Source organism: Protopterus annectens, chromosome 4.part0, assembly GCF_019279795.1.
Source record: "Protopterus annectens isolate FY-2018-M chromosome 4.part0, PAN1.0, whole genome shotgun sequence".
NCBI lineage: Eukaryota > Metazoa > Chordata > Ceratodontiformes > Protopteridae > Protopterus > Protopterus annectens.
In genome coordinates, this window is record NC_056733.1 from 1715252139 (window position 1) to 1715278327 (window position 26189).

The 26189-nt window shown below is 35.0% G+C and overlaps 1 protein-coding gene across 1 annotated transcript in view; it reads left to right on the top strand.

The window, feature by feature from the left end:
* The window catches only part of LOC122800480 (amiloride-sensitive sodium channel subunit gamma-like), a 313290-nt gene that overhangs the window by 206584 nt on the left and 80517 nt on the right, over positions 1–26189 (top strand). Inside the window, exon 7 of the mRNA XM_044069921.1 lies at positions 3239–3296. Coding sequence (XP_043925856.1) covers positions 3239–3296 — 58 coding nt within the window. The remainder of the gene's footprint in view (positions 1–3238; positions 3297–26189) is intronic.

Below are 26189 nucleotides of genomic sequence, written 5' to 3' on the forward strand. Positions count from 1 at the left end.
TCTGGAAAGATAGTGAGGACGACCTGAAGAGGTTCTTCGCCTATATTAATGGAACTACAAGTTTTCTTAAGTTTACTATGAATAGCAATGTAGAACTGATTAATTACTTAGATGTTACCATCAAGAAAGACTTTGAACACAATTGTTTTGTTTCACAACTATATAGGAAACCTACCTATTCAAATTCACTATTGCATTATACAAGCGCACACCCATTGCACCAGAAAAAAGCCCTAGTTAAGGGCCAATATGTAAGACTGGCCAGAATGGTGTCTGATTTTGCGGATTTTCTTAGTGAATGTGAAATATTAAAAAACATGTTTTGTAAGGGGGGTACCCTGAAACCTTTGTCATAGATATTTTTAATGAAGTTAAGACTAAAAGAATGAATGGTCATTTTCTTGCACTACTAGGGCAGGTGTCCACCAAAAGTCATAATGGCTGTAAACCTTTAAATTTTGGACGGGTGCTTACTCTTACTTACACATCCAATTTTATGACATTAAAAACATTATTTCCAAATATTGGAAAATATTTGATGTTGACCCTGAATTATCAGGGAAATTTGGTATTGAACCGCAAGTGGTTTACAAAAGAGACACTTCCCTTAAAGGATTGTTTGAAAAGCAAAAATTTGACACCCACAATGGTGGTACTTTTAAGTGTGGGAGGTGTGCCCAATGCCCTTATGTTATGGACAGAAAAAATCAAGCTCAAAAATTTTGGATATATTTCCAGTTCAAAAAGGATGTACTGTTACACTAAAGGGGTTGTGTATTTGGCCTTGTGTAGATTCTGTGCAAGTTTCTATATAGGTAAAACTAAGAATGCCCTAAGGTTAAGGATTTATCAACATTTATATGATATCAGAAATAAAAATGAAAAGAATGCATTATATAAACATTTGGTTAGTGAACCTACCCATTCCTTCCTGTTCTTTATATTGGAACAGGTAGATCTGGGACCTCGTGGGGGACCCTTGAATGAGTATTTGGAGTTTGTAGAACTCAAATGGCAAATTAGGCTTGATGCCTATCATGCTCCTTGGTTAAATGATAGAATTTCTTTATCTTCTCTATTGAAATTAAAATCTATGTTTTTTATTTAGTTATATACACTGTTTAGGGATGTTTTAAACTTTTTACATGTATTATTGTTTTAAATTTGGCTTGTATTAAGTATATGCAACCTTGTTAATGGGGGAAATTATGTCAGTTATTTGTGATTGGGTAAGCAATGTATTTAAACAGGTGCTAATTGCAGTATTTTTGTATTCTGAGGAAGTCATCTACCAGACGAAAGCGCTTAATACTGCTGTGTTTGCTTGCACTGCTTTATCTTGGATGAACATTGTCTGTATTTTTTCTGGATTTGGAGTTTTTTGCTTATAAAGGGTTTACCATCTACCAAGCGTTGCTTTTGTCTTGCAACAGCTGCCTTTTATTTTTCATCATATATATATATATATATATATATATATATATATATATATATATAGAGAGAGAGAGAGAGAGAGATATATATATATATATATATATAGATATATATAGATATATATGGGTCTACTGTATAAGACTGAAAATACACTTGTCCGAAAATGAACAGTTGACCCTTGGTTATGCGAAAATGCACTTCCGCAAAGCACGAATAAGTGCACATTCGCGTAAATGAACGGTCTACTGCTCTTTTTCAAATAAGTGGTATTCGATTAAAAGCAGTAGACCCATATATATATATATATATATATATATATATCAATATATATATATGTATCAAAATTTTCATTAAATCAGAATTCAAAGCCATACGCTTTTCTCCAAAAAGTGATATTCTTATAACTGAATAGATACTACATCCAAATCTTCCAATTCTAGTAGTAACAATATAGTGTGGTTAATTTAGCACTGAGCTGCATTTAAAACTTTGTGGGTAGAAAAGCAATATTAGATTAACTTTTCACCTAGGAGGACATATATAATTCTATGAAAGATTGTAAGACTGAAAAGTGGCATGTACATCCATTGCATGTCTATAGTCTGTTACATTGCATTATACTAGGTTTCCATTAGGTGGGTATACGACTTTTCCACAGGGTAGAAATATAACACCTTTCCTCTGTCTTCAATATATGTTAGCCGAGCTGTCTTTATATTAAAGTAAAAACTAAAACTCAAATATATGCATATGTGTGTATGTATATATATATATATATATATATATATATATATATATATATATATATATATATCTATATATGTATACAATATGCATATATATACATCTGTCTAGCTACCTCGCGATCTGTTTATCTATTTATCTATCTATATATTGTAACGTAAGAGGTAAGTTTGTAAGGTCAGTTTTGGCACTGTGCTGCATTTAAATACCTGGGGTAGAATGGCAATTGATTTTGATTTGTATCTGACTATAAAGGGAGAAGTTAATAAAAATTTGCTACAAGCTATCACAGAGGGGCAGAACTGTGATTGTTTTTACACAAGTATTGAATGCATGGTTGATACAGACATTTGACAGTGATTGCCTGTTATATTTTATTATTCTATTTACATAAGGGATTGGTGTATTACTTATTTTCTGTGTGGAGAATGGAGCACATGGGAATAGTAAGTATGCACTGAGCTGTTGTTACATGAGAAGTAAAATTCATTACTACTTTCCCAAGAAAATTATTGTTTTTCTTGCGGGAAGCATGCCATGACGAAGCTCCAACTAATGGCTGTGGTAATGCGTTTGGGTCCAATTCGGTAGTAAGATGAATTTAAACATTTAGAGATTGGCAGTTTATGTGCATTTTCTAGCTTATTGTCCAAATATAATTTCCAGAAAGTTCTGCTAAAAACATACAAAGAGGTGCTGATGGCAAATTATAAGGGATATATAATCTAGTTGTCTAGGTTATACAAGATAAACCATCTGAGCTGAAGAGGACTAATTGGTCAGTAATTTGATTAGGTCTGTCTGTGACCCCATACACATACTTGCCTTCATATAATTAGAACCCATGCCAGAAGATTGTTTTGGCCTCTCAGTGCATGTTGAAGTACTGCAAAGCCACTGTATTCCAGGTGCTTATTGCTTTTCTGTCACAGGGTATCTGCAGTTATGATTTTCTTTATGTCTGCTAGGCCATAATTTGTAAGGTAAAATCATGTATAAGTAATACATGCAGAAACCAAGAACAAGCATGCATTAAAACTGCCATTTTTTCTTGTTTCAGGGAAGAAAATTTTGAACTGACTTTATCTTCTTCCCAGTGGCCAAGCAGAGTGACTATGGTAATGTTTTAAAATTGTTTGCAACTTACAATATGTTTGGACTAAATATATATGACGCATCTTTCAACTTATTAGACAAGAGTGAAGAGAAATGACTAAGATATGTGCTATATTGTGCCACCTGAATGGTGTAAAGTTAATGCAACTTTATAGAATTTTGAAATAAAATAAAAGCAATGTTTGTATATGCAGTATAATTTTGTTTATACTGTGTTAAAGCTCACATTCAAACAGCCAGAAAGGAGGTACATGTTGCACCATTGTTTTTACTATTATGCTATACCAGAATATTTCCTGTGTTTATGACATGCATGGGGAGCTCAGAAATGTTTCTCTGTATATATCCCTTAGGGCTTTGGCTACTAGGTCATTTACACCAGTATACGTCACCAACCGCCATGTCATCATCATACTTATTCATCTTGGGGTCTTGAAGGCTGATGAGGCATCAGATATTGACACCTGAAAGACAACCCCTCATCATTCTAGTTTTATCCAGATTGTGAGAGTAGAGTCTTTGTGTCTTATGGAGTCACAGATAGTCAGTATGATTTTAACAGTAGAGGGTTTATGTGTACTTTGTTTGAGATGAGTTTTTCCCTGATGATTCTCAGTTATCGGTTTGTATATGTTATCATTCTGCTAATCGATAACTTTTACTTAAATACTTGTTTACATTACAATTCCAGTACAGAAGATTATGACTGGATCTGTAATCATAACAAGCTTATTGTGTTTGAGACATGGATACTAAAAAATTCACCTTAAGGATGATGCTAAACAAGTGAATCTATGCAACTAAGTTGAGCACATAGTATAAGTTGGTTATGTTTGAAGACCCAATCATGAATTTTGTTGTGCTTGGAGCTTTATCTGCTCCATGTACCACATTTACACAAAGAAAAACATGAAAGAAGATGTAGCAGTGCAAAGTATTTTACCAGCTTTAAAAGACAGTAAAGCACTCAGAGAGTACCATAAAAGCCACAGTAGCAGACATCTCAACTTATTTGCTTAAGAATTCTGAACAAATATCAAAGTAATTGTGCAATTAATTATCATAAAACATGGATAGTTTTTAAAAATTGTACACAATCAATTTCACATGAAAGGTTTAAGAAATAGCATGTTTTTCATATTGAAGCATTTTCTGAACAACAAGCAGAATGAAAAGATGTCAAAGCAAATGTTTAGTGCTTATAGATGGCCAGTTTTGCAAATTACTATAAAGTAAGTACTATCACAAACCCCATTAGATACCAAGATACCAAAATACTCCAATAGAGCTTTTCCCAAAGTAATAGCTGGTGTCAAAATCATGAGCTAAAACTAAATGTCAAGAAATGTATACTGATACCCTATGGCAAGCATGAATTCTTTCAGAACTATCACAGTTGCAACACTCCTCTGAAAATTGATCACATAGTCAGGGATCTAGGAAAATATGAGGACAATAAACTGTGCTGTGATAACCATGTATCCACTATTGTAAGGAAGTCCTTTTACATCACACAGCTCATATTTAAATGTAGGGCATCCAGATCCGGAGATGTAATCATGCCACAGTAATCAGTTTACATTAGGCCAGTCATTGAATATAATAATGCTCCATTTAATATGTACCTGTCCAAACATTTGTCATAACCACAATGCTTTTTTACTAATAAAACAATAAGGGCCTAAGCCATAAAAATTAAGCAGATCAACTCAGAGCTCTGTACTGCATCTCAGTATCACACAGGCTGCTACGATGTGCCTCTGCTATCCTATCAGACCTATTAGACTTTTGCAAGTCCACTGTTAGACAGAACACCCACTAAGGGTATCCTAATCTCTTTTTCAACATCAGTAGGACACATTGAATGGATAGGTATGTACCACAGACAATACTTCTTCAATGGAAGCATTTCCACTCCGCATAAAGTAGAGAATAATGCATTTGTGGAGCTGTCTTCTGTTCTACATAAAGCAAAGTTCTTCTATTTTTCTAATCAAATGTAATTGGACAAAATGGATAGGAAATTGCAAATTTGCCCCTTAGCACCCATTTCCTTCTTGGATAAGGACAACAAGAAAATTTCTTGACATATCTTTGCTCTGTCCTCTTCTGGGCTATTCATATAGAAAATATAAGGGCTAAATACTACCATGGGAATGTATGTCTAGGCTTCTTAAGATCCTCACAGATCAATATCCTAAGCACCTAATAAGCACCTATGAACATATGAAAAACTCTATGTTTGCATGCCTCTCAACTGTCCAGATTTTTACATAAGGTCCAGATTTTTGCCTCATATTTTTGGTCTATTCCTCATAAAACTTATTGTTTTCTGGCAAATCACTGGGATGATCTGAAGATCAAAGTCACTAAATAATGTCATACATTTGAGTTTCAGACTTCAAATCCTTCAGAAAATGTATGTTAACATAGACTGTAAAAACACAAAAGCAGAAACAAGTGCAATCCTAGAGGGAAACCAGTAAAATACAAAAGCAGTTGTGAACCAGTGTGTCCAGTGCAAAATAAGCAATTTATTAAAAGGCCAGCAAAAAACGTAATGCTTTAACTGAATCACTGCTTTTTCATTTCAAGACTTCCTCAGATAAAATTCCACATACAAGTTTTGCCTTTATATATAAAAAAACTCCACCTATTAATTATACACCATCCAATAATCATCAAATACTCATTAAAACAAATTACAGATTTAAAAAATAATCACAGTACTTCTTCTGTATAAGAGATGCTATAAATAAATACATGCTGCATCCTGTATATGAAATGAAAAACTTGTAAATTTATAAATATTAAAAATTGATACATATAAAAATTGGAAGCAGCTAGACTGTGAATTATTTGGTATAGGATAAGAGTTCAGTACTTTATTTTTCTGTTTAGGTCTACTTGCATTTTTCTGCATTGGCCACGAGATGGCAGTACAGAGAGATTAATATTTTGCTGTTTTAAATGCAGAAAAGTTTTTATAACATTTTTTATATGTGAACATTTTTAAGTATCAATGTTTAACATTTATAAATGTACACATTTTTCATGTCATGTACAAGATGCAGCATTTATTTATTTATAGCATTTCTTATACAGAAGTAATGTGATTATTTTTTAAATCTGTAATTTGTTTTAATGAGTGTTTTGACTATTATTGGCTGGTGTATAATTGATAGGTGGAGTTTTCTGATATATAAAGGCAACGATTTTATGTGAAATTTTATCTGAAGAAGTCTTGAAATGAAAATGCGGTGATTCAGTTAAAGTGTTACATTTTTTTGTGGCCTTTTAATAAATTGCTTATTTTGCACTGGCCATGCTGCTTTACAAATGCTTTTGTATTTAACAAAGACCGTGTTACTCTAGCAACTTTCTAAGTTTATAACAACAATATTTAAAATCTGTCACTATTTTTAGGCCTTTGTCCCCCCATTTTGTCAGAGATTGTCCAGATAACCTTGCACTCAGCATTTGAGCGATATTAATGTTTGGCCATTCTTGACTGACTGCAATCTTCAGCGATTTACTAGAAAATCAAAAGAAAAAAAAAAGAAAATGTATATGAGGGATGGGGCAAAATATGAGGCATAATCATGGATATTCTGCAAAATCAAAGACAGCTGAGAAATAATGCATGTGGAAATGAAGTGTTCCTTTGGCAGAAGGTAAAAAAGTTGTTACACACTCCATTCTGCCACACTTTCTGCTTATAAGTGTTGAGACAGAGTGAATTTATAGCAGTTTTTAAAAGCTTTTTTATTTTCTACCACTGTTCTTTGCTGGCAGTGTTGTATGTTATTATTTTCCAGCATGACACATGATCTTAATAGCACTTAGGTGTCCTTTAGAAAGCACCCTCAACCACTGTTAAGATCAGGACTCATGCTAAGGAAGCACTTAATAAGTTTATCTTTTTCCTCAATTTCAGAGGGTAATCATGGAACTCCATGCACTCTACAGAGGATCATAATTGGATCTCCATTCATAACCGGATTATTATGTGGTTGAGACACAGAAACCAAGAAATGGTACATTAACAGTGAAGCTTGAAAATGGAATCTAAACATCCCTGGTGAAAGACAATAATAAAAGGTTATAATCTGTGACCTGATTATAATTCTTTTAGTGCTTGTAGCTTTATCTACATCTTGTACAATTGGACACACAAAAAAGAAAACAAAAAATGTCTAGGAGTAGAAAGATTTTTACCAGCTTTGAAATCTGTCAAAGTGTTTAATTCCCTTCAATCAGAAAACAAGTAGAAACAAAGTGCCTCCTGTAGAATTAATGGCTTTAATAGCTGCTTGGCACTTTGTTTTGGTACACATTTTTTTTTTCATTTTAAAAGTATGGCAGGGCTGAAGTTCTAACAACTTTGACAGCTGTTTCTCCTACTACCATTGTTTCTTGACAGCCAACATTGTCCACTGTTAGATCTTAGTTTGAGACTCAATCTTAACAAGACCTATGTGTCCTTAGCACATTTTTGTTATGTACTCCCTAATCACTGTTAAAGGGGCAATCCCAGTGTTTAAAATTAGAGTCCGAGTTAAGCTGACAGAAGTCATGCCCACTTCAACATGTCACTTTCATTCCCACCCGCAGTCTCATTTTACTTTTAAATATCTTATAAATCCACAGTTCCAGTCTTGTTTCAGATCCCAGGATAAACTAATCATTGGATTTGTGTTCCTCTCCGGCTTACACTGGATTGGGGAACTATTCCCCCAGCTCCTGTCTCATATTTAAAATAAAGAAAGCTGTGCCAGGGAAAAGGCCCATCAGTATATACTAATTTTTACATTTTACATCACTCATTTTTCTACATATGTACAAGCAGCCCACTCATACAAATAGTGTATTTGTCTAGTATTATTCAGAAATCAGCACATATCAGACTAGAAGCTGAAAAAGGAACAGAAAAGTGTGTCTATTAATGATCCAACCTTTAGTCACACACTTGCTTTCTATGGAATTACTAGCAGGTCAGAAAGTCACTAAGCAGGCTGGTATTCAGAAATCAAAATACAAGAAAACATGAAAGAAAGAGAAATATGGTTTCTACTACTGTTTGCCTGACTCAGATGCTTTCTGTAAATAGAAGCCATGTCATAAAATTGTTGTAGATGGCCATGATTCACAATCAGCACATAATAAAATATGAAATGAAAGAAACAACAAACTGTTTACTAATGTTTTAAAAGCCTTGTATTACTGATCTGCTTTCTAGAGTAGCAACAGGAGTCAGGATATAAAATGCCTGAAAGGCTACTTTTCTCAATGGGTAAAATGCAAAGATTAAACTGATGAATGTCTCACAGGGAGAGCTGTTGTCAGTACAACTGGCATTTGAGATCAGCTTTTGCACTAGGGACATGCTTAGCAAGTTATCTTTTTCCCAATTTCAGAGTGTAATCATATCACTCTGTGCACTGCAAGTGGATTAACAATACATGAATATGAATCCATAGCCAGTGAAATTTGTTGGGTGGTGTAGATCAATATGTATGTATACCTTTAAGAAACTTTCTAGGGCTTGCACAAGTGTATAAATACTGACTGCATTTTGTAGTAAGCTGTTGAGATGTAAGCATGTATGTCTGTGTAGCCTGCCAGTTAATCAGTTTGTTTATATTATCTACTGCTGCTATACATCTTGATGTGTTACTGTCTAATAAAGCATATAAACAAACTACCTCGCCTGTTTGTCTTCAATGGTAAAACAAGATGAGTGACATGGTGTCAGAATGGGATCCAGAAATCCAAATTCAGGACCGAGAAGGCACTCAGTTAAAGGTGGAGGAATATAAAGGAATGGATCATACCTACTGCACATATAATTCACAAAAACAGGTCAGAAATTGATTTCAGGTATAAAAGCTTACTTAAATGATTTCTCATTCGCAAAATATAAAATGAAGCTCTCAGAATGCTGAAAAAATGTCTTATTAAACAAAATGTCCAAAACTGCAACATACTGATAAAAAATATTCAAAACAGTCACAGAAATGTTAGAAATAAAGTCTGGATTGCATAAAATTAATAAAACAAGGGAAGCAACCACATTTTTTTTTGCTATGAGTTACTTTTCACATTAATTAAAGCTATTCAAGATATCCGGAGTATACAAAGTGTTCACAAGTTTGTGTAGTATTACAGTACAGTTATTTAGCAAAATACAGCCATTTCAAAGCATATTTCACAAAGTACAGTGTTATGAAGAGTTTATTGTGCATTTGAATGTTATTACAAGTACTGGCTGTGTGTGCATGTTCATTTATAATTACAAGGGCCATACTTGCAGTGTGTTTGAGCATACTTTGTTGGCATGGCTGAAGGATTTTGACAACCAGGTCCACTTGTCTTTGATAATAATATTGCAGAAAAATGGAAAGTGTTTGAGCAAGAGTATGATATTTTCATACAAGCTGCATTTTCTGATAAAGATGACCATACAAAGACATTTATTCTGCTTAATTGAGCTGGTTCAGAAGCCATCGAAAGAGAGCATTCATTTATGTATGCACCTGCTGTAATTGCAGGGGAGGGGGGCATCCGCCGTATAGTCATACTGGCTGAGTCAAGGGAAGAACTCTAGTGCTTAAAATGTAAATTTAGAGAAATGTGTAACTCCCAAATGAATATTACAATGAAAAGGCACTTATTTTACACAAGAGCTCTAAAGCCTGGGGAAACTTTTGCAGCATATATAACTGACTTGAGAAATAAAGCTAAAATGTGCAGATTTGGTGATTTAAGGGATAAGTTGGTAAAAGACAGACTTATATGTGGGATTAAAGATGATGCTGTGAGAAAGATTTTGCTTTGTAATAGTGATTTAGATTTGAATATGACCATTGAGATTTGTCAGATATATGAGCTCACAGAAAAGCTCACAAATATGCCTACAAATGGGACATGCACACTTCCAGTTTCTTCTGGTGCTTATGTTGATGGCATGCAGCATGTGGTCAAAAGAAACAGTCTCAAGCACATAGCAGCAACTATAAACCCTGTAACAGTCATTGGGAAACCATGTACTTTTCTAGCAAATTCCAGTGTGTGCACGTGCTCAGTGAAGCACAGGGGTGAGTCAGCAAACTCAAAGCATGTACTCTCACCAAGTTTCATAGTCAACTGTCATAACTGTGGTATAAATTATGAACCCTAAAGAGAAAAGTGCTTAGCTTTTGTTCAGCAATGCCACAAATGCAATAAGTGGAATAATTTCAACAGGTTTTGTAAATCAGAAGAGGCTTATTCTTTTATTAATCAAGAACTTAGATACAATTTGATCAATTAGAAAGTTGTGATCCTACTTTTTATGTTGATGGTGTGTTTGTGCTTAATAAAACAGTCACTGCAGTAGATTTATGGGCAAAAAAGGAAGTGTTTTGTACTGTTTGGATAAAAGGGTCTCTCATAGAGCTCAAAGCTGACACAGATTCAAAGTGCAATGTTATTTCTGGAGAAACATTTGCTAGAGTATGTGCTGGTGAGAAGCTAGGTTTGGTAAAGTGTGTGAAGCTTGTTCCTTATGATAGTGAAGAAATTCATGCTGAAGGTTCAGTAGTGCTTTCATGTTACTCAGCTGGGAACAGCTATGAATTGCAATTTTACATGGTCAAAAGGCATGTTCAGTAATTATTAAGCCTCAGAGACAGTTTGAAAATGGGCTACTTTCATTTAATAAGGAAGTCCACCATGTAAGCTTAAAAGACCGCTGTACTAATTTTGCTCAGACATTTATTCTGCCTATGCTGATCTTTTCAAAGGCAAACTAGACAAACTCCCAGTTATGTTCTCCACGAGGTTAGACCCTGAAGTCAGTCCAGTTGTCAGACCAGCCCAGAAAGGTTCAGTACCTATGCAGAACAGAGTCAAGGCTGAGCTAGATAAAATAGTGCAGCAAGGTGTAATTTATACATTTGAAGAACCAACTGAATGGGTATCCTCCATGGTCGCAGCTCATAAGGAAAGCTCAAATTATATAAGAATATATATTGATCCACGAGATTTGAACAAAGCACTGAAAAGACCCCATCATCTCATGCATACAGTCATAGAAGTCACTGATCTTATGCTAAATGCCACTGTTTTATTCTGTCTTAAATGCAAAGAGTTTATTTTGACAACTTTTGCTTGACAAGAAATCTTCATTGCTAACCACTTTCAGTACTCCTTTTGCCAGGTACAGATTTTTGAGAAAGCCATTTGGGATACATTCTGCCAGTGAAGTATTTCAGCCTGCAATGGAGCAAATTTTTTGTGGGTATCCTTGTGCTATTGTAGATGATATTCTAGAAGGCAGTAATGGTGAAGCTGAGCATGACAGAAACCTCAAGAAAGTTCTGGAAAGAGCAAGTGAAGTGAATCTTAAGCTGAATCCTCAGAATTGCAAATTCTGGCTACTAGAAGTTACTTATGTTGGTCATTTATTTACCAGTTCAGGCTTATGACCAGATCCTTTCAAGCAAACAGCAGTTGTTGAGATGCCAGCTCCAGACAATGTTCAAGCCCTACAATGTTTTCTTGGCATGGTTAACTACCAAGGTAAATTCATTCCAGACTTGAGCCAATTTTCAGCACTGCTTAGAGAGCTGACACACAAAGATGCATCCTGATAATGGTCAAAGCAACACCAGAGAGCATTTGATGTCCTGAAACAGAGACTTGCCAGTCCACCAAGTCTCAGCTACTATGATGTTTACAAACCAGTAACTCTTTCCTGTGATGCTTTAAAGTTTGGTCTTGGTGCAATCATTCTTCAAGAGGGTACACCACTAGCCTATGCATCCAGAACTCTAACCCAAGTAGGAATGCAGTATGTATGCACAGACAGCAAAAGAACTCCTGGCAATTGTGTTTTCATGTTTGAAGTTCCATGATTATATTTATGGTAAACCTATCCAGATTGAAACAGATCACCGACCTCTATTTACTATTTTGAGAAAGCCTGTGCATACAGCTTCTGCCAGATTGCAACACATGATGTTGAAATTGCAAAAGTATAATTTTAATCTTGTCTACACCTAAGGCAAACTTCTTTATCTTGCTGATACATTATCCAGATTGCCCAGAAATACCACTGAACAGCTTGAAAATGAGCAACATGATTTTTAAATCATGGAAGTGAGAAATATTTCTTCCACACGTCATGATGAACTTAGATGTCATACAGCCTCAGATCCAATACTTCAGAAGCTCAACCATTTTTATCTGTCAAGGATGGCATTCAAAGTAATCTTGTTTATCAGTAGAAGTGCAACCATATCATCCTTACACAGATGAAATTTTGTCTGACAATGGCATCATCATGAAAGGTCCAAAAGTGATTTTTCCACAGTCTTTGCAGCATGAGTATACCATCTTGCATTGTGGCCACCTAGGCACTGATTCTACCAAAAGAAGGGTAAGAGGATAAATATTTTGGCCTTCTCTGTTAAGGGACATTGAGAGAGTACTTCCATCTTGTTCTGTTTGTGATAGTACTAAGCAGCATCAACAGAAAGAACCACTTCAGCTAAACCAGATTCCTGGACTCCCATGGTCGGGTCCGCGCAAAGATATTTCTGACAATGGTATACAGTTTACAAGCCACCATTTCAAAACATTTGCTGATGCGTGGAACTTTACTCATGTTATGTATAGCCCTGAGTATCTGCAGTCAAATGGTTTGACAGAACGTGCAATTCAAAGTGTGAAACAATTACTAGAGAAGTCAAAATGAGACAATAGTGATGTTTTCTTGAATCTCTTGAATCTCAGAAATGTTGCACGTGATAAAGATCTTGGTTCACCTGCACAGAGACTTTTTTGAGACAAACCAGAACCACACTACTAATTAGTAGTTCATTACTGGTTCCATGTGTCAAGAACAACAGATCAGTAAAAGTCAATCTGGTAAAGAAGTGCTTATCCCAGAAGTCCTATTATGATAAAACCAGCGAATCACTGAATCCATTACAAGAAGGGAAGATAGTGAGGATGCAGATGACAAAACGTTTTGATCAGATTGGTGTCATGAAGATATATGTCCAGAGCTGAAATTGTACATTGTGGAATCACAAGGTGTAGAATTAAGGTGGAATTGGAAACATTTGGTCCCGGTGTCCAAGCCTGTATTGCAGTATCATACCTGCAAGAAAAACTCTAAATCTCAGAGTGAGTTATCCAGCATTTCAATTCCAGAGGATGTTCCAGTAAATATCCCTGTTTCTGAGAAGAATCACAAAACTCCTGAAGTGAGATGTTTACCTATGACTGTCCCTGTCCCTGTTGCTAAACCCAGTTCTGTTTGCTATGTTAATAGATCAGGTCACATTTCCAGACCATGTTCCAGATACACGGCAAATTGAACATGAACAATGTGTTTATTTCTTATTGTCTGTACAATTGCATGTTTCTTTTCAAGTGTCATTATTTTGTGGGCAGTTCATTAAAGAGGGAGGATGTAGATCGATATGTATGTATACCTTTAAGAAGCTTTCTAAGGGCTTGGACAAGTGTATAAATACTAAGCACATGTGAGCCTGACTGCCATTTTGTAGTAAGCTGTTGAGATGTAAGCATGTATGTCTGTATAGTCTGTCAGTCAATCAGTTCATTTATATTTTGTACTGCTGCTATCCATCCTGATGTTTTTCTGTATAATAAAATATATAAACGAATTACCCTGTCTGCTCGTCTTCAATAGTAAAGCAAGATGAGTGACAGGTGGGGCCTTGTGTTTTATTTTTGGTTAATGTACATAGAATCTCAGCTAAGTATGGCAGTTTACTTGTTGGCTAGGAGCATAAGTAGCATACAGAATGCATATGGCAACAGTTGCTCTTCTTATGTGCATTAAGAAGATGTTGAGACTTGGGTGTTCATTTAAGTAGTTTATACAAATACATCAGGGTGGATGGCAGGATCATTGAACTTAAATGAGCTATCTAAATAACTGACTGACTAAATACTTGCATGCTCACATTCGGGGCCATACTCAAAATGACACTGTTGCTTGCACTTACTCAATACTATATGCATGTGCTGACTCACTGGAAATCTTCTTAAAGGTATAGCACACACACTGCTCTACATCCTCTCTCTTCACTGAGCTATCTCATGTAAACAATGATATTTGTAGTCATATAATTATACAGACACTAATAAAGAAAAACAGGTTGTCGTGTATCAGGAAGTAGGTTTCGAGATGTGACCAGATCTTGTGACATAATAGTACTGGGTTTAGCAACAGGGCCAGTCACTGGGGAATTTTCTGCTTCATTTGTCAAAGGGATTTTCTCAGGAATGGGGATTGCTGACCGAATGTCCTCTGGAACAGAAACATTGAACAATTCAGTCTGAGAAATAGAGTCTTTATCACAGGCAGAAAGCTTTAACACTGGTTCAGACACTGGAAACAAATGCTTCCAATTATGTCAGAATTCCATTCCTTGTGATTCCACAATGAATGATCTTGGTTCTTGACACAAACTTTTCACAAATCCGATGCGATCAAAACCTTTTGATATCTGCATCCTCACTATTTCCCCTTTTTTCAATGAACTGAGTGGTTTGCTGATGTTATCATAGTAAGACTTCTGAGATAAACACTGTTTCAACAGTTGGGCTTTTATGGCTTTGTTGTTCTTAGCACATGGAACTAATAAATTACTGGTGACTGGTAGCGTGGTTCTGGTTTGTCTCAACATAAGTCTCTGGTCAGGTAAACCAAGATGATTATCACAAGGAATGTTTCTGAAATTTAACAAGTTGAGAAAAACATTGGTATTGTCAAGGCTGGATTTCTCTAACAGCTGTTTTGTGCTTTGAACTGCAGTTTCAGCCAAGTTGTTTGACTGAGGTTATTCAGGAATACTCGTAATATAAACAAAGTCACAGTCTTCTGCAAATGTCTTGAACTGCTGACTTGTAAACTGTGCAACATTGCCAGAAATAACTCTGTGTGGACTACCATGGACAGAAAAATGTCACTACAACTTAATAATGACAGTACTGGAAGTCAGGTTGGGAAGTAGGTCAATCTCAATCCAATTTGAATAAGAGTCTACTAACACCAAGTAATATTAAAAATTCCACTCAAAGATATCTATGACTACTGTCGACCAAGGTAGTTCAGGAATCTGGTTTAAATGAAGTGGTTCTTTCTGTTGATGCAGTTTTATACTATTAAATATTGAACAAAATGAAAGTACTTTTTTCAATATCTCTTGACATAAGGCCGAAATACTAGAACTCTCACCGTTTCTTTGGTAGAATCAGTTCCTGGGTGGCCATGATGCAAAATATTAATTTACTCTTGTTGCAAGGACTTTGGACCAATCACTTTTGGACCTTTCATGATGATACTATTGTCTGACAAAATCTCAACTCTGTATTGAAACTAAGGTTGCAGTTCTACTGATAAACAAGATTGCTTTGAAGGGTATCCTTGACAAATAAAGTGATTGAGCTGCTGAAGAATTGCATCTGAATCTGTGTAAGTTCTGAGATCATCAAGATGTGTGGAAGAAAAATTTCTCACTTCCATGACCTCAAAATCAAGTTGTTCATTGTTATGCTGTTCTGTGTTTTTTCTGGGTGATCTGGATAAAGTATCAGCAAGATAAAGAAGCTTGCCTTTTGTGTAGACAAGATTGAAATTGTACTTTTGCAAGCTGAGCATCATGCATTGCAGTCTAGCTGGAGCTGTATGCATAGGCCTTCTCAAAATAGTGACCAAAGGTTGGTGGTCAGTTTCAATCTGGATAGGTTGACCATAAATATAAAAATCGCCAAAAGCTCTTTCTCAATCTGGGCATATTGCATCTTGGTCTGGTAAGAGTTTTTGATGCATAGGCTACTGGTCTACCCTCCTGAAGAATGGCTGGACCTAGACCAAACTTAGAAGCATCACATGAGAGAGTAACTGGTTTCTGAACATCATAGTAATTGAGAGTTGGTGGTTTAGCAATTTTCTGTTTCAGGACATCAAAAACTCTTTGGTGTTGTTCTTACCATGACCAAATTACATCTTTGTGTGTCAGCTCTCCTAGCAGTGCTAAAAGTTGGCTTAAATCTGGAATGAACTTGCCTAGATAATTGATCATGCCAAGAAAACGTTATGGGGCTTGGACATTGTCTGGAGATGGCATCTCAAGACTTGCTGTTTGCTTCGAAGGATCTGGTCATAAGCCTGAACTGATAAACAACTGACCAAGATAAGTAACTTCTCGTAGCCTGAATTTTCACTTCTGAGGATTCAGCTTAAGATTCACTTCACGTGCTCTTTCCAGAACTTTCTTCAGGTTTCTGTCATGTTCGACTTCACCATTGGCTCTTACTAGAATGTCATCTACTATAATAGCACAGGGATAGCATGAAAAAAATTGCTCCATTGCATGCTGAAAGACTTTGCTAGCAGAATTTATTCCAAATGGCATTCTCAGAAATCTGTATCTTCCAAATGGTGTACTGAATGTGGTTAATGATGAAGATTTTCCATCAAGCAAAATTTGGCAAAATGAACTCTTTGCATATAAGACAGAAACACATTGGCATTTGGCATGAGGGCATCAACCTCTTCAACTGTGTGCATTGGATGATAAGGCCTTTTTAAAGCTTTGTTCAAATCTCTTGGATCAATACATATTCTAATATCATCTGAGCTTTTCTTATGATCTACCACCATGGAGGATACCCTTTCAGCAGGTTCTTCTACTGGACAATTACTCTTAGCTGCACCATTCTATCTAGCTTGGCTTTGACTCTGTTCGGCATAGCTGCTAGAACTTTTGCTGCTGGTCTGATAGCTTGGCTGACCTCTGGGTCTAACTTCATAGAGTACACAACAGGTAGTTTGCTTAGTTTGTCTGCAGAAATATCAGCATACTCATAAAAAATGGATTGGGTTAAATTTGAGCTGTTGCCATGCAGGCGTATATGTTGAACTTCTTTATTAAGTGAAAACAGTCCCATTTTCATACTGTCTCTGTGGCCTAATGACTGCATGTGTCTCTTGACTACAAAAAATTGCAAGTCATAGCTGTTTCCAACAGAGTACCATGAAAGCACTACTGAGCCTCTGGTTTGAATCTTTTCACCATAAGCAACAAGCTTTGCACACTTTGTCAAATCAAGCTTTTCTGCAACCTTTACTCTCGCAAGCATTTCTGCTGACATAACATTGCACTTTAAGCCAGTATCTACCTTAAGCTCTACAGGACTCCCATTAATCCAAACAGTACAACAGATCTCATTCTTTGACCACAAATCTTCTGCTTTGACTGTTTCACCGAGCACAGACACACCATCAACATAAAAAGTAGGGTAGCAGCTTTCTAATTGATCAACTTGTCTTTTGAAATGCCCTCTTTTAATAAAAGAATGTACCTTGTTTGATTTACAAAATCTTATGAAATGATTCCCCTTATTGCAAGAATGACACTGCTGATTATTAGCTAAGCACTTTTCTCTTTTATACACATGAGTTCCACCACAGTTACAGCCATTGACTATGAGGCTGGATGGGGGCACATGATTTGACTTTGCTGACTCACCCTTATGCTGCACTGAGCATGCACTGGAATTTGCTGGAAAGACTCTGGGTTTCCAGGGACTGTTACAGGACCTGCGATAACTGCCATGTGTTTGGGCCTGTTTCTTTTAACCACGTGTTGCATAATATCAACACGAGCTTTGTCACTGTGCCTTCTGCAGCAATTCTCATTTGTAAGCATACATGTTTGCTTTTCTGTAAGCTGCTATGTCTGACAAATCTCAATGGCCTTATTTATAGTTAAATCACTGTCTTGAAGCAAAAATTTTCTCCCTGTTTCATTATTAATATCACACACAAGCTCATTCTTTATCGTCATGTCTCAAATCACCAAATCTGCACATTTTAGTCTTGAGAAATGAGGCTGTTATATATGCTCCAAAGGATTCACCAGGCTTTTGATCCCTTGTGTAAAATAAGTGCATTTCCATTGTAATATTCATCTGGGGGTTATACATTTCTAAATATTTATGTTTTAAGCACTCTGGTTCCTCCCTTGTTTCAGCCAGTACAATTATATGGCGGTCTTCCACCTCTCGTGCAAATACAGCAGGTGCATTCACAAACGAATGCTTTCTTTCAATGGCCTCTGAGCCAGCTAAATTAAGCACAGTAAATACCTTTATATGGGCATCTTTGTCAGAAAAAGCAGCCTGTATGAAAATATTGTATTCCTGCTCTAACACTCTCCAATTTTCTGAAATATTGTTATCAAACACAAGTGGTGCAGGTCTGCAAAACCCTTCTGCCATGACCATCAATTATAGTAAAACACAATGCAAAACTGACCCGTGTAATTATGTATGAACACTACAGGTACTTGTAATAATATTTAAATGCACAACAAACTCTTTGAAATACTGTACTCTGTGAAATATATGCCGTAAAATAACTGTAGTTTGCCGAAATATTCTTTGAAACAACTTTACTTTGCAAAATAATTGCACTGTAATACTGCACACACTTGCAAACACTTTGCACACTTCAGATATTTTGAATAGTTTTAGTTAATATAAAAAAGTAGCACATAACGAAAAAATGATTGTTTTCCCTTTTTGTACATTTTATGCATTTCTGATATTGTTTGAAGCATTTTTATAACTATTTTGACTATTTTTTCAATGTCACAGTTTCAGACATTTCCTTTAGTGAGAAATGTGTTTTGAGCATTCTGAGTGCTTAGTTATATATTTATAGCAAAATAAATAATTTAAGCAAATTTTACTACATGGAATTTCTTTCTCACCTGTTTTGTGAGTCATTTGAGCAGTAGGGATGATTTACTCCTGTATATTCCTTCAACTTTGCCTCATGGTTGTAAGTCTGGATCCCACTTGTGACACCATATCACTCTTCTTATATGCAGTAAGAAGACATTTAGGCCTGGGCTGCATACAAATATATCAGGATGGATGGCAGGAACATTAAACTGAAATGAACTATCTAACTGACTGACTACATGCTTGCATGCTCACACTCTGGATTTTCATTCAAAATGGCAATGTTGCTTGCATGTGCTCAGTGCTATATGCATGTGCTGACTCACTGGAAAGCTTCTTAAACATATATCACACTCTGATCAATAGCAACATCAGAGATTGCAAGCTGTTGGTCTATTCAAGTATGGGTCTGATCAAATAGAAAAAGTTGAAATCCTTTAAACATTTATCTAACTTCTTTAGTCAATGTGCACACCTGCACCACCAGAAAAGGCAAATTAAATTTAATAGTTGCCTGGTACATTTTGTGAGGTGAGAATCTTGGATAGCATTTTTTTTTGTGGTTTGGGTGCATGCCTTTAAGCTCACTGAAACAGTCTGCCAATAGGCACTGTGCATAAACTAATTATTTTATCTGGTAGTGTTTTATTAAGGGCTGCAATATCATCTTCATCTGTGCCAAAGTGTCTTTGTCATACTAGACTTATGTTTATTAATGCAATTATATTTTATATGAATCAGTCATTGAGTTTTAATTAAAACCTTTAAATGTGGAAACATTAAGAGTTTTCATTTGGTAGTATTTATGAGAAGAAGTCACTTGATTTTCAGTTAAACACTTAATTTTGAGAACATGAGCAGAAGAATGCAGATGGAAGCTGTAGGTTATTGTTCTGAAGTGACTCATTTTTATACCATTTTTGAATTTATATTAAATCATTTTGTTACAAAACTTCAAGAAGAGACATTCTAATATTTTATAAAATTATCTACTAAAATATAATTTTGAGTAGATATGTACCCAGAGCTGTGAACCATGGCTCAAGATGATTGTCACTGTTGAAGTGAAACCCTGAACCCATGAACAAAAATTGGGAAAATAGGTTGTGGATGGATGGGAACACATTTTAATTAAAATAAAATATATTAAGATACAAATTTGTGCAAATGCCTTAGCTTTCAGTCACATTATAAAAAGTAAAAAAAAAGAAAGGAATGCTTAATTTTTTGATAGTTAACAGATACTCAAGACATTTAGCTATTAACCAGCTGCTTCCTGTTATTCAAGTATTGATTTCCTCAGCCTCTTTTCACGTACTATAGTTATCTTAAAAAAACTTATTAACCAACTAGTGTCCTGGGGAACCTACAAATTGGATTAGGCTCTTCAATGGTCATCTGGATTGCATGCCTATTAACTAACAATGAATCAATAAACTGACAGTGCTCAATAGACATTTCATGGAAATGTATATTAATATTTATACTGTATATTAATATTTTTGAAAGAATAAGGAGAGAAACTTTTGTTATTAGTCGTATGGGTATTGTGTTTCAGATAGCATGACTGTTTTTTTAGAGTTAAATGTGTTTAAGGGAGAAATTAATAAAGTATGCTACTGTACCCTTATAAACAGCAGTACAGGAAAATATATACTTTTAAAATTTTCTAATTAATGTAATACTAATATTAAGCTATCTGGGGATAATAATAGTTTTATGCATGCAAGTACAAAAATAGAAAAAGAGAAAAGGGACATTAATATATAACCAGGAAAATAAAGATGTAATTGATGCATGCTAACAGAAACTGGGATCACCAAGACAACTGAGCCTTAAATGGAAAGTTAAACAATATAGTTATTACTTCTCAGGTTTATATGAAGAATCCCTAGCACTTATGTCTGAACAGTAATCATTGACTGTGGTGTTGATAGTGCTGATAGAGGAAAGAAACAATAGAAAAAGACCCAAAATGTAGAATTAAAAAGAAAGACAAAAAGCAACATTGGAAAATGATGAAAGAAAGAATTTATAAAAAGAAACAATTAAGTAGATGAAACCTTATACAGGAACATCATTTTGAAACATTTTACTATTAGAAGAGATGTTAAAAGTTCAAAAATCCAAACCATACATTATCAGACAATTTGGACAGAAGACAAAATATATGATTTTATCAACCCATCTGACATTTAATTTATCATGATTGACAAGGTTAGTTATGATGGCTATTCTAAATACAACACTCTTATGATAAAAACACTCTTTTCATTGAGGACTGAATTACAAAAGAAACAGATCTATATAGTCATAAACTTAATAGTTTAACTAGAACAGTGATATGTCTACTGGAAATAAATTGCATTAGCAATGATTTGTTTAAACTAGAAATCAATGAAAATATGTTTAGAAACACCATAGTTCACACTGGCACTGATGACATTTTAGCTAAATAATCATTCTCACTGGATAGGCAAATAACTGCACTATTGATCTCAGCATTGAAAAAAAGAAAATAACGTTTACCCAACTTTTACACAAGAATGTATCCAAATGTCATTTTAATTCCAAGACAAACTATGTCATGTATATTTTGAGACAGTTGCACACCAGAAAGGCAAGAACTTACTTAATCATCCTGCACTGGGATCTGGTTGCCACATTTTACTAAGAGATAGCTTGAACCTAATTAATGCTGGAAAAAGGATTTTTGCTAGTAACTGAATAAGAAACATGAAGACCAGGAATCAGTTTGTTCAGAGCATTAATCAGACTTAGAAGTCATGTTTTAAAAAGTAACATGTAGTTTGAATAACCATTTTAAGGGATCTTCTTATAAAATATAATATTGAAGTGGCTACAATTACAAATGAATGGTTGAAAAGTACAGACTGAACCAATTTTGAAGGATAATATCTATTGTCAAAACAGAAAAACAGAAGAAGTTGGTTGGGATGCTATGATGCTGAGAAAAATATTTAACTCAAGTCCTGGATTTTCATAATTCAGTAATATGGCCAACATTATCAACTGTCCTTCCTTAGCACTGACTATAGATACGTTGATTATGTGTATTGTGTGACTTTATAGAATTCCAAAATCAAAGAAAATGATCTTTTAGAGGAGATAAATGTATAGTCTATTAATGCATACAGTGGAATTATAGCAATGGATTTAAACCTACCAGGAACAAGATGGGGAACAATTGATTTTAGCACTGTGAAAAATAGATTGTGCACTCTTATGGATGAGAAAAATTAAATAGCAAATGAAAAAATAACTGATTTAGTGGTATCTTTAATATTATGTGCATTCCAGAATATGTTAATTAATATTTATTTCACATATTCTTCCCTTTCTTGGTAGTGATCATTTATTTGGCATCCTTAAGACTACCTGGATCAGCCAGTGTTAATGTTAAATCACAAGCCAAACATCAAGAGTTAACCAGCTATGTAAAGGATAGAAGTTATTTGCTCATTGTCTAGAGGCAGACTATTCTTACTCACAGTTGTATAAATGGGTTGTGGAATAACTATATCTTTTTAAATTTAAAACAACAAGGAAACATTTAAATAGGGAAAGCTGCACAATTCATCTGTTGGGGTCTTCAGCTGTAAGACAAGAATATCAATTAAGCACAGAAAAGGGTGAAAGAAAAAAAAAATATTTTTTTTTACATTAAAACTTTAAGAAAACTTTTCTTAAATATGTCCATTTAGTTGGAATACCAAACAATAAATTGACTTGTATACAAAAGGAAAACATATTTCTTTAAATTTTACTGCATTCTATTACTCAAGGAGCAGTAATACACAAATGTTTTTTGTTGAAATGATGAATACAGATTTCTAAAGATACATGAGAAAGTTCTTATTCACCTCTTTCAAAAGGATGATAGTGTAAATACAGACTCTAAACAATTAGGGAAGTTTTAACTGCAATCCCAAAGCTTATGATTACTACCCGTAACAAAATTAGACAACTTTGCAAACATGAGACATATTTGTTAAGGGAAAGACTCTGTTGAGAATGTAAACTGTATCAGACGCTGTGTTTTTCCTTCATAAAACCTAATATAAGCAGAACCAATAAACTCACACAATTCCTAATAAAATTAAGCAGTGAATTCCAAATATTTGCACTCCTTCAGAGAATCAATTCACTGGTATTTTTGTACTGAATTATCCCAATAGTCTTACTCCTTTCAACTCCAAGTAGTTCAGTAACAAAAAAGAGATCTTCGGTTTCCTGATATACTCTATCAAAAGCAGAGGTAAAGTCAATAAAATAACATATGTTTAAATGCTGTGTTCTGCAGCCATGATGATGTTGTTACAGACAAATTTGATATGCGTTGTCACCAATTTAGCATTATCATCTGCATGTTGATAATTAATTTTCCTAATTCTCTTAATAAGACAGTAAAAAACAAGTGACTGTTCTGATCTTATCAATTTGTTGAGTATGTAAGTCCACTAGGCACAACTTTTCATTTTCAGGGTCAACCCAGGATCATTGCCTGATGAAGTGACTTCCACGGAAACATATTGTAGGTAAATGGAATCAAATATTGCACCATGGGTACAGAAAACAGATCTTTGACAGCTTAGAGTTTAATACTCTCCATGGGCTTTCAGACACATAGATACAAAGTAAGAAACACTGACTTTTTGAACTGCAATTTAAATAATTGCATTATTGTCTTAAGAAGCTAAGCAAGCTGTTAAGATCTTTGCTATTAACTCCAGTATTTAAACAACGATATACATGGCATAAGAGAGCCCTGATTATATGGTTACTCAGAACTGAAGAACTAATTAATTCATCTCCTAGGTCACATTGCACCATATTAACTTGTGTTTTTTCTTTGGGGGGGGGTGCAGATTATAACCATATGATTTATTCTTTGGATTTAAATACTGTGTAATATTCTGTGCCAGACAATAAAATGACTTAATTTGATCTCTGCAAGCTATCAACACATTTTCATCTCAGTCTCCTTCACTGTTATTTACTCAAAACAAAAAGTCTACAATGGTGGTCTATTTGTTAATCCATGCTGCTAAAAGATAAAAAGTCATGCTGGTAGTTTATAGTTCTTATCTAAGAATTGGTTCTGTTGTATTTCTCTCTAAGATACTTCACATAAAGCTGTGAAGAGTTTTCTGTTGGCCTCTGTTTTGATACCTGCTAGCTGGAAGACAATATGCTAAATTCCATGATTTGGTTGTCCTTATATTTTCACATGGCTTTCCAGGAGATTTCTGTCTATCTCTTTATTCAGTGATATTCCTGGTTTTTTTTTATTAACAGAGAAAATGTGCATTTTGTCAGATAATGATTACTTGCAACATGTTTTCTGCCCTTTCTCTTTCTATTGGATAACCTGCATACTTATTTACCTTAGCTGTTTCTTTTATACTGAATCAGAAGAATTGTCTTTCCCACACAACCTTAGACTATGTTACTGTCTCTCTACTGCTCCCTAAGATTGCTCAATTAATGCCCTTATTAAGGATACTTTCTGTACTTCTTCAGTATATATTGGGTATATTCAGTTCATGTCTACTTGCTCTAATACATATCTTTTTAGAAAATGTGTACAGACTTGATTCTATAGACTAACATGAGGTGCCTGTGTCAGATCCCTGTATACCTTGTTTCTCAAAGTAAAAAATGATAGACTTTTGCAGTTTATCTTGATATGACTTCTCATACTGACCATGCGGAATTGCTGACACCATCCTCTGAATGGTGTCTTTCCTGTGTATATCTTATGAACATCCTCCAAATCTCTTATAAAAATAATGACTTTTTTGCTAGGGATGCCTTTACTATTTAATATACATATATATCTATGTCTATAGCTATCTTTTCATATATATATATATATATATATATATATATATATATATATATAAGCACTTTATTATCTCGAAATACTGAAATCTCAAATTTCAGTATCTCGAGACAAAAATGCCAAAAGTGCAGTTGAGCAAAACTGCACTTGATCGAATCTGAAGTGTCGAATTCGCGGTTGTGGTGGTGTGGCACGTGGTATTTGCTGTGTTTGTAAGGTGCGGTGTGCTGTGGGATATGGTTTACCTGCTGTTGCATGGATATATGTTGAGATTTAGGTAAGTGCTATTTTTTTAAGGGTTTTGGATAGGGATTTAAGTGTATATGAGTTTGTTGGGAAGTTTTAGGTGTAGGTTAGGGTAGGTAGGTAAGAGTGCGAGTGTGTGAGTGTTGAGAGTAGTGGTGTTTGTACATATGTGGTGTGTGTTTGTGCAAGGGGAATATAGAGTATGTAGTGGTGGGTTTAGTGTCTTTGTCTTTTTAGTGTGACCTCGTAGTTAGTATATATAAGTATTGGGGTTGCCCCCCTGCTTATATGTAGGGTAGGTGTGTGTATTTGCGTTGTTGTGTTTGTATGTGTTTTGCTGGTTTGTTGTAGTGTGGAGAGGAAGGTGTATGTATGTTTGTGTGGTGGATGCTGTATTTAAAAGGTTCCTATCTGAAGAGCGAATGCTTAAATTAGCGAACACTGTTATATCGAAACCTGAAAATGTGAAAGGCAGGGAACATCAATTTTTTTCCCAAGGAAAAAAATCGATGGTCCGTTCTCTGGACTTTGCTGTTTTCTCCACTATGGTGCGATCCTGGAGTTTGTATATTTAAGCTGAGGGGGTCATTGGGGTGTGTGTGGGGCAAAGCCCCACACTTTATTTTGCCTGTGCATTGTTTTTTTTTTTTTTTGGAGGGAAAAAATTAGCTGAGCTGTTCCTTCGACATTTTAATGTTTTGCGTTTTTAAGTTTGATAAAAGAGCATTCATTATTTTTAGCATTCGATCTTCTGTTGTAGATACTATTTATAAGTTACAGTTTTGAATTTCGCTCTTTTGGGGTTTTGCTATCGTGAATGTTTGGCTTTATAGTGTTGAGATACTGAAATTCGGGATTTCAGTATTTTGAGATTATAAAGTGAATCCAAATCTGACAGCCTTACTTCTACTGTCTCACACAGTTTGCTTGATTTTAGACACTCTGATATGACATGTCAAGTCAATATCAACATCTGCTTCTTCTGTATTCATATACCTGATACTTTAAG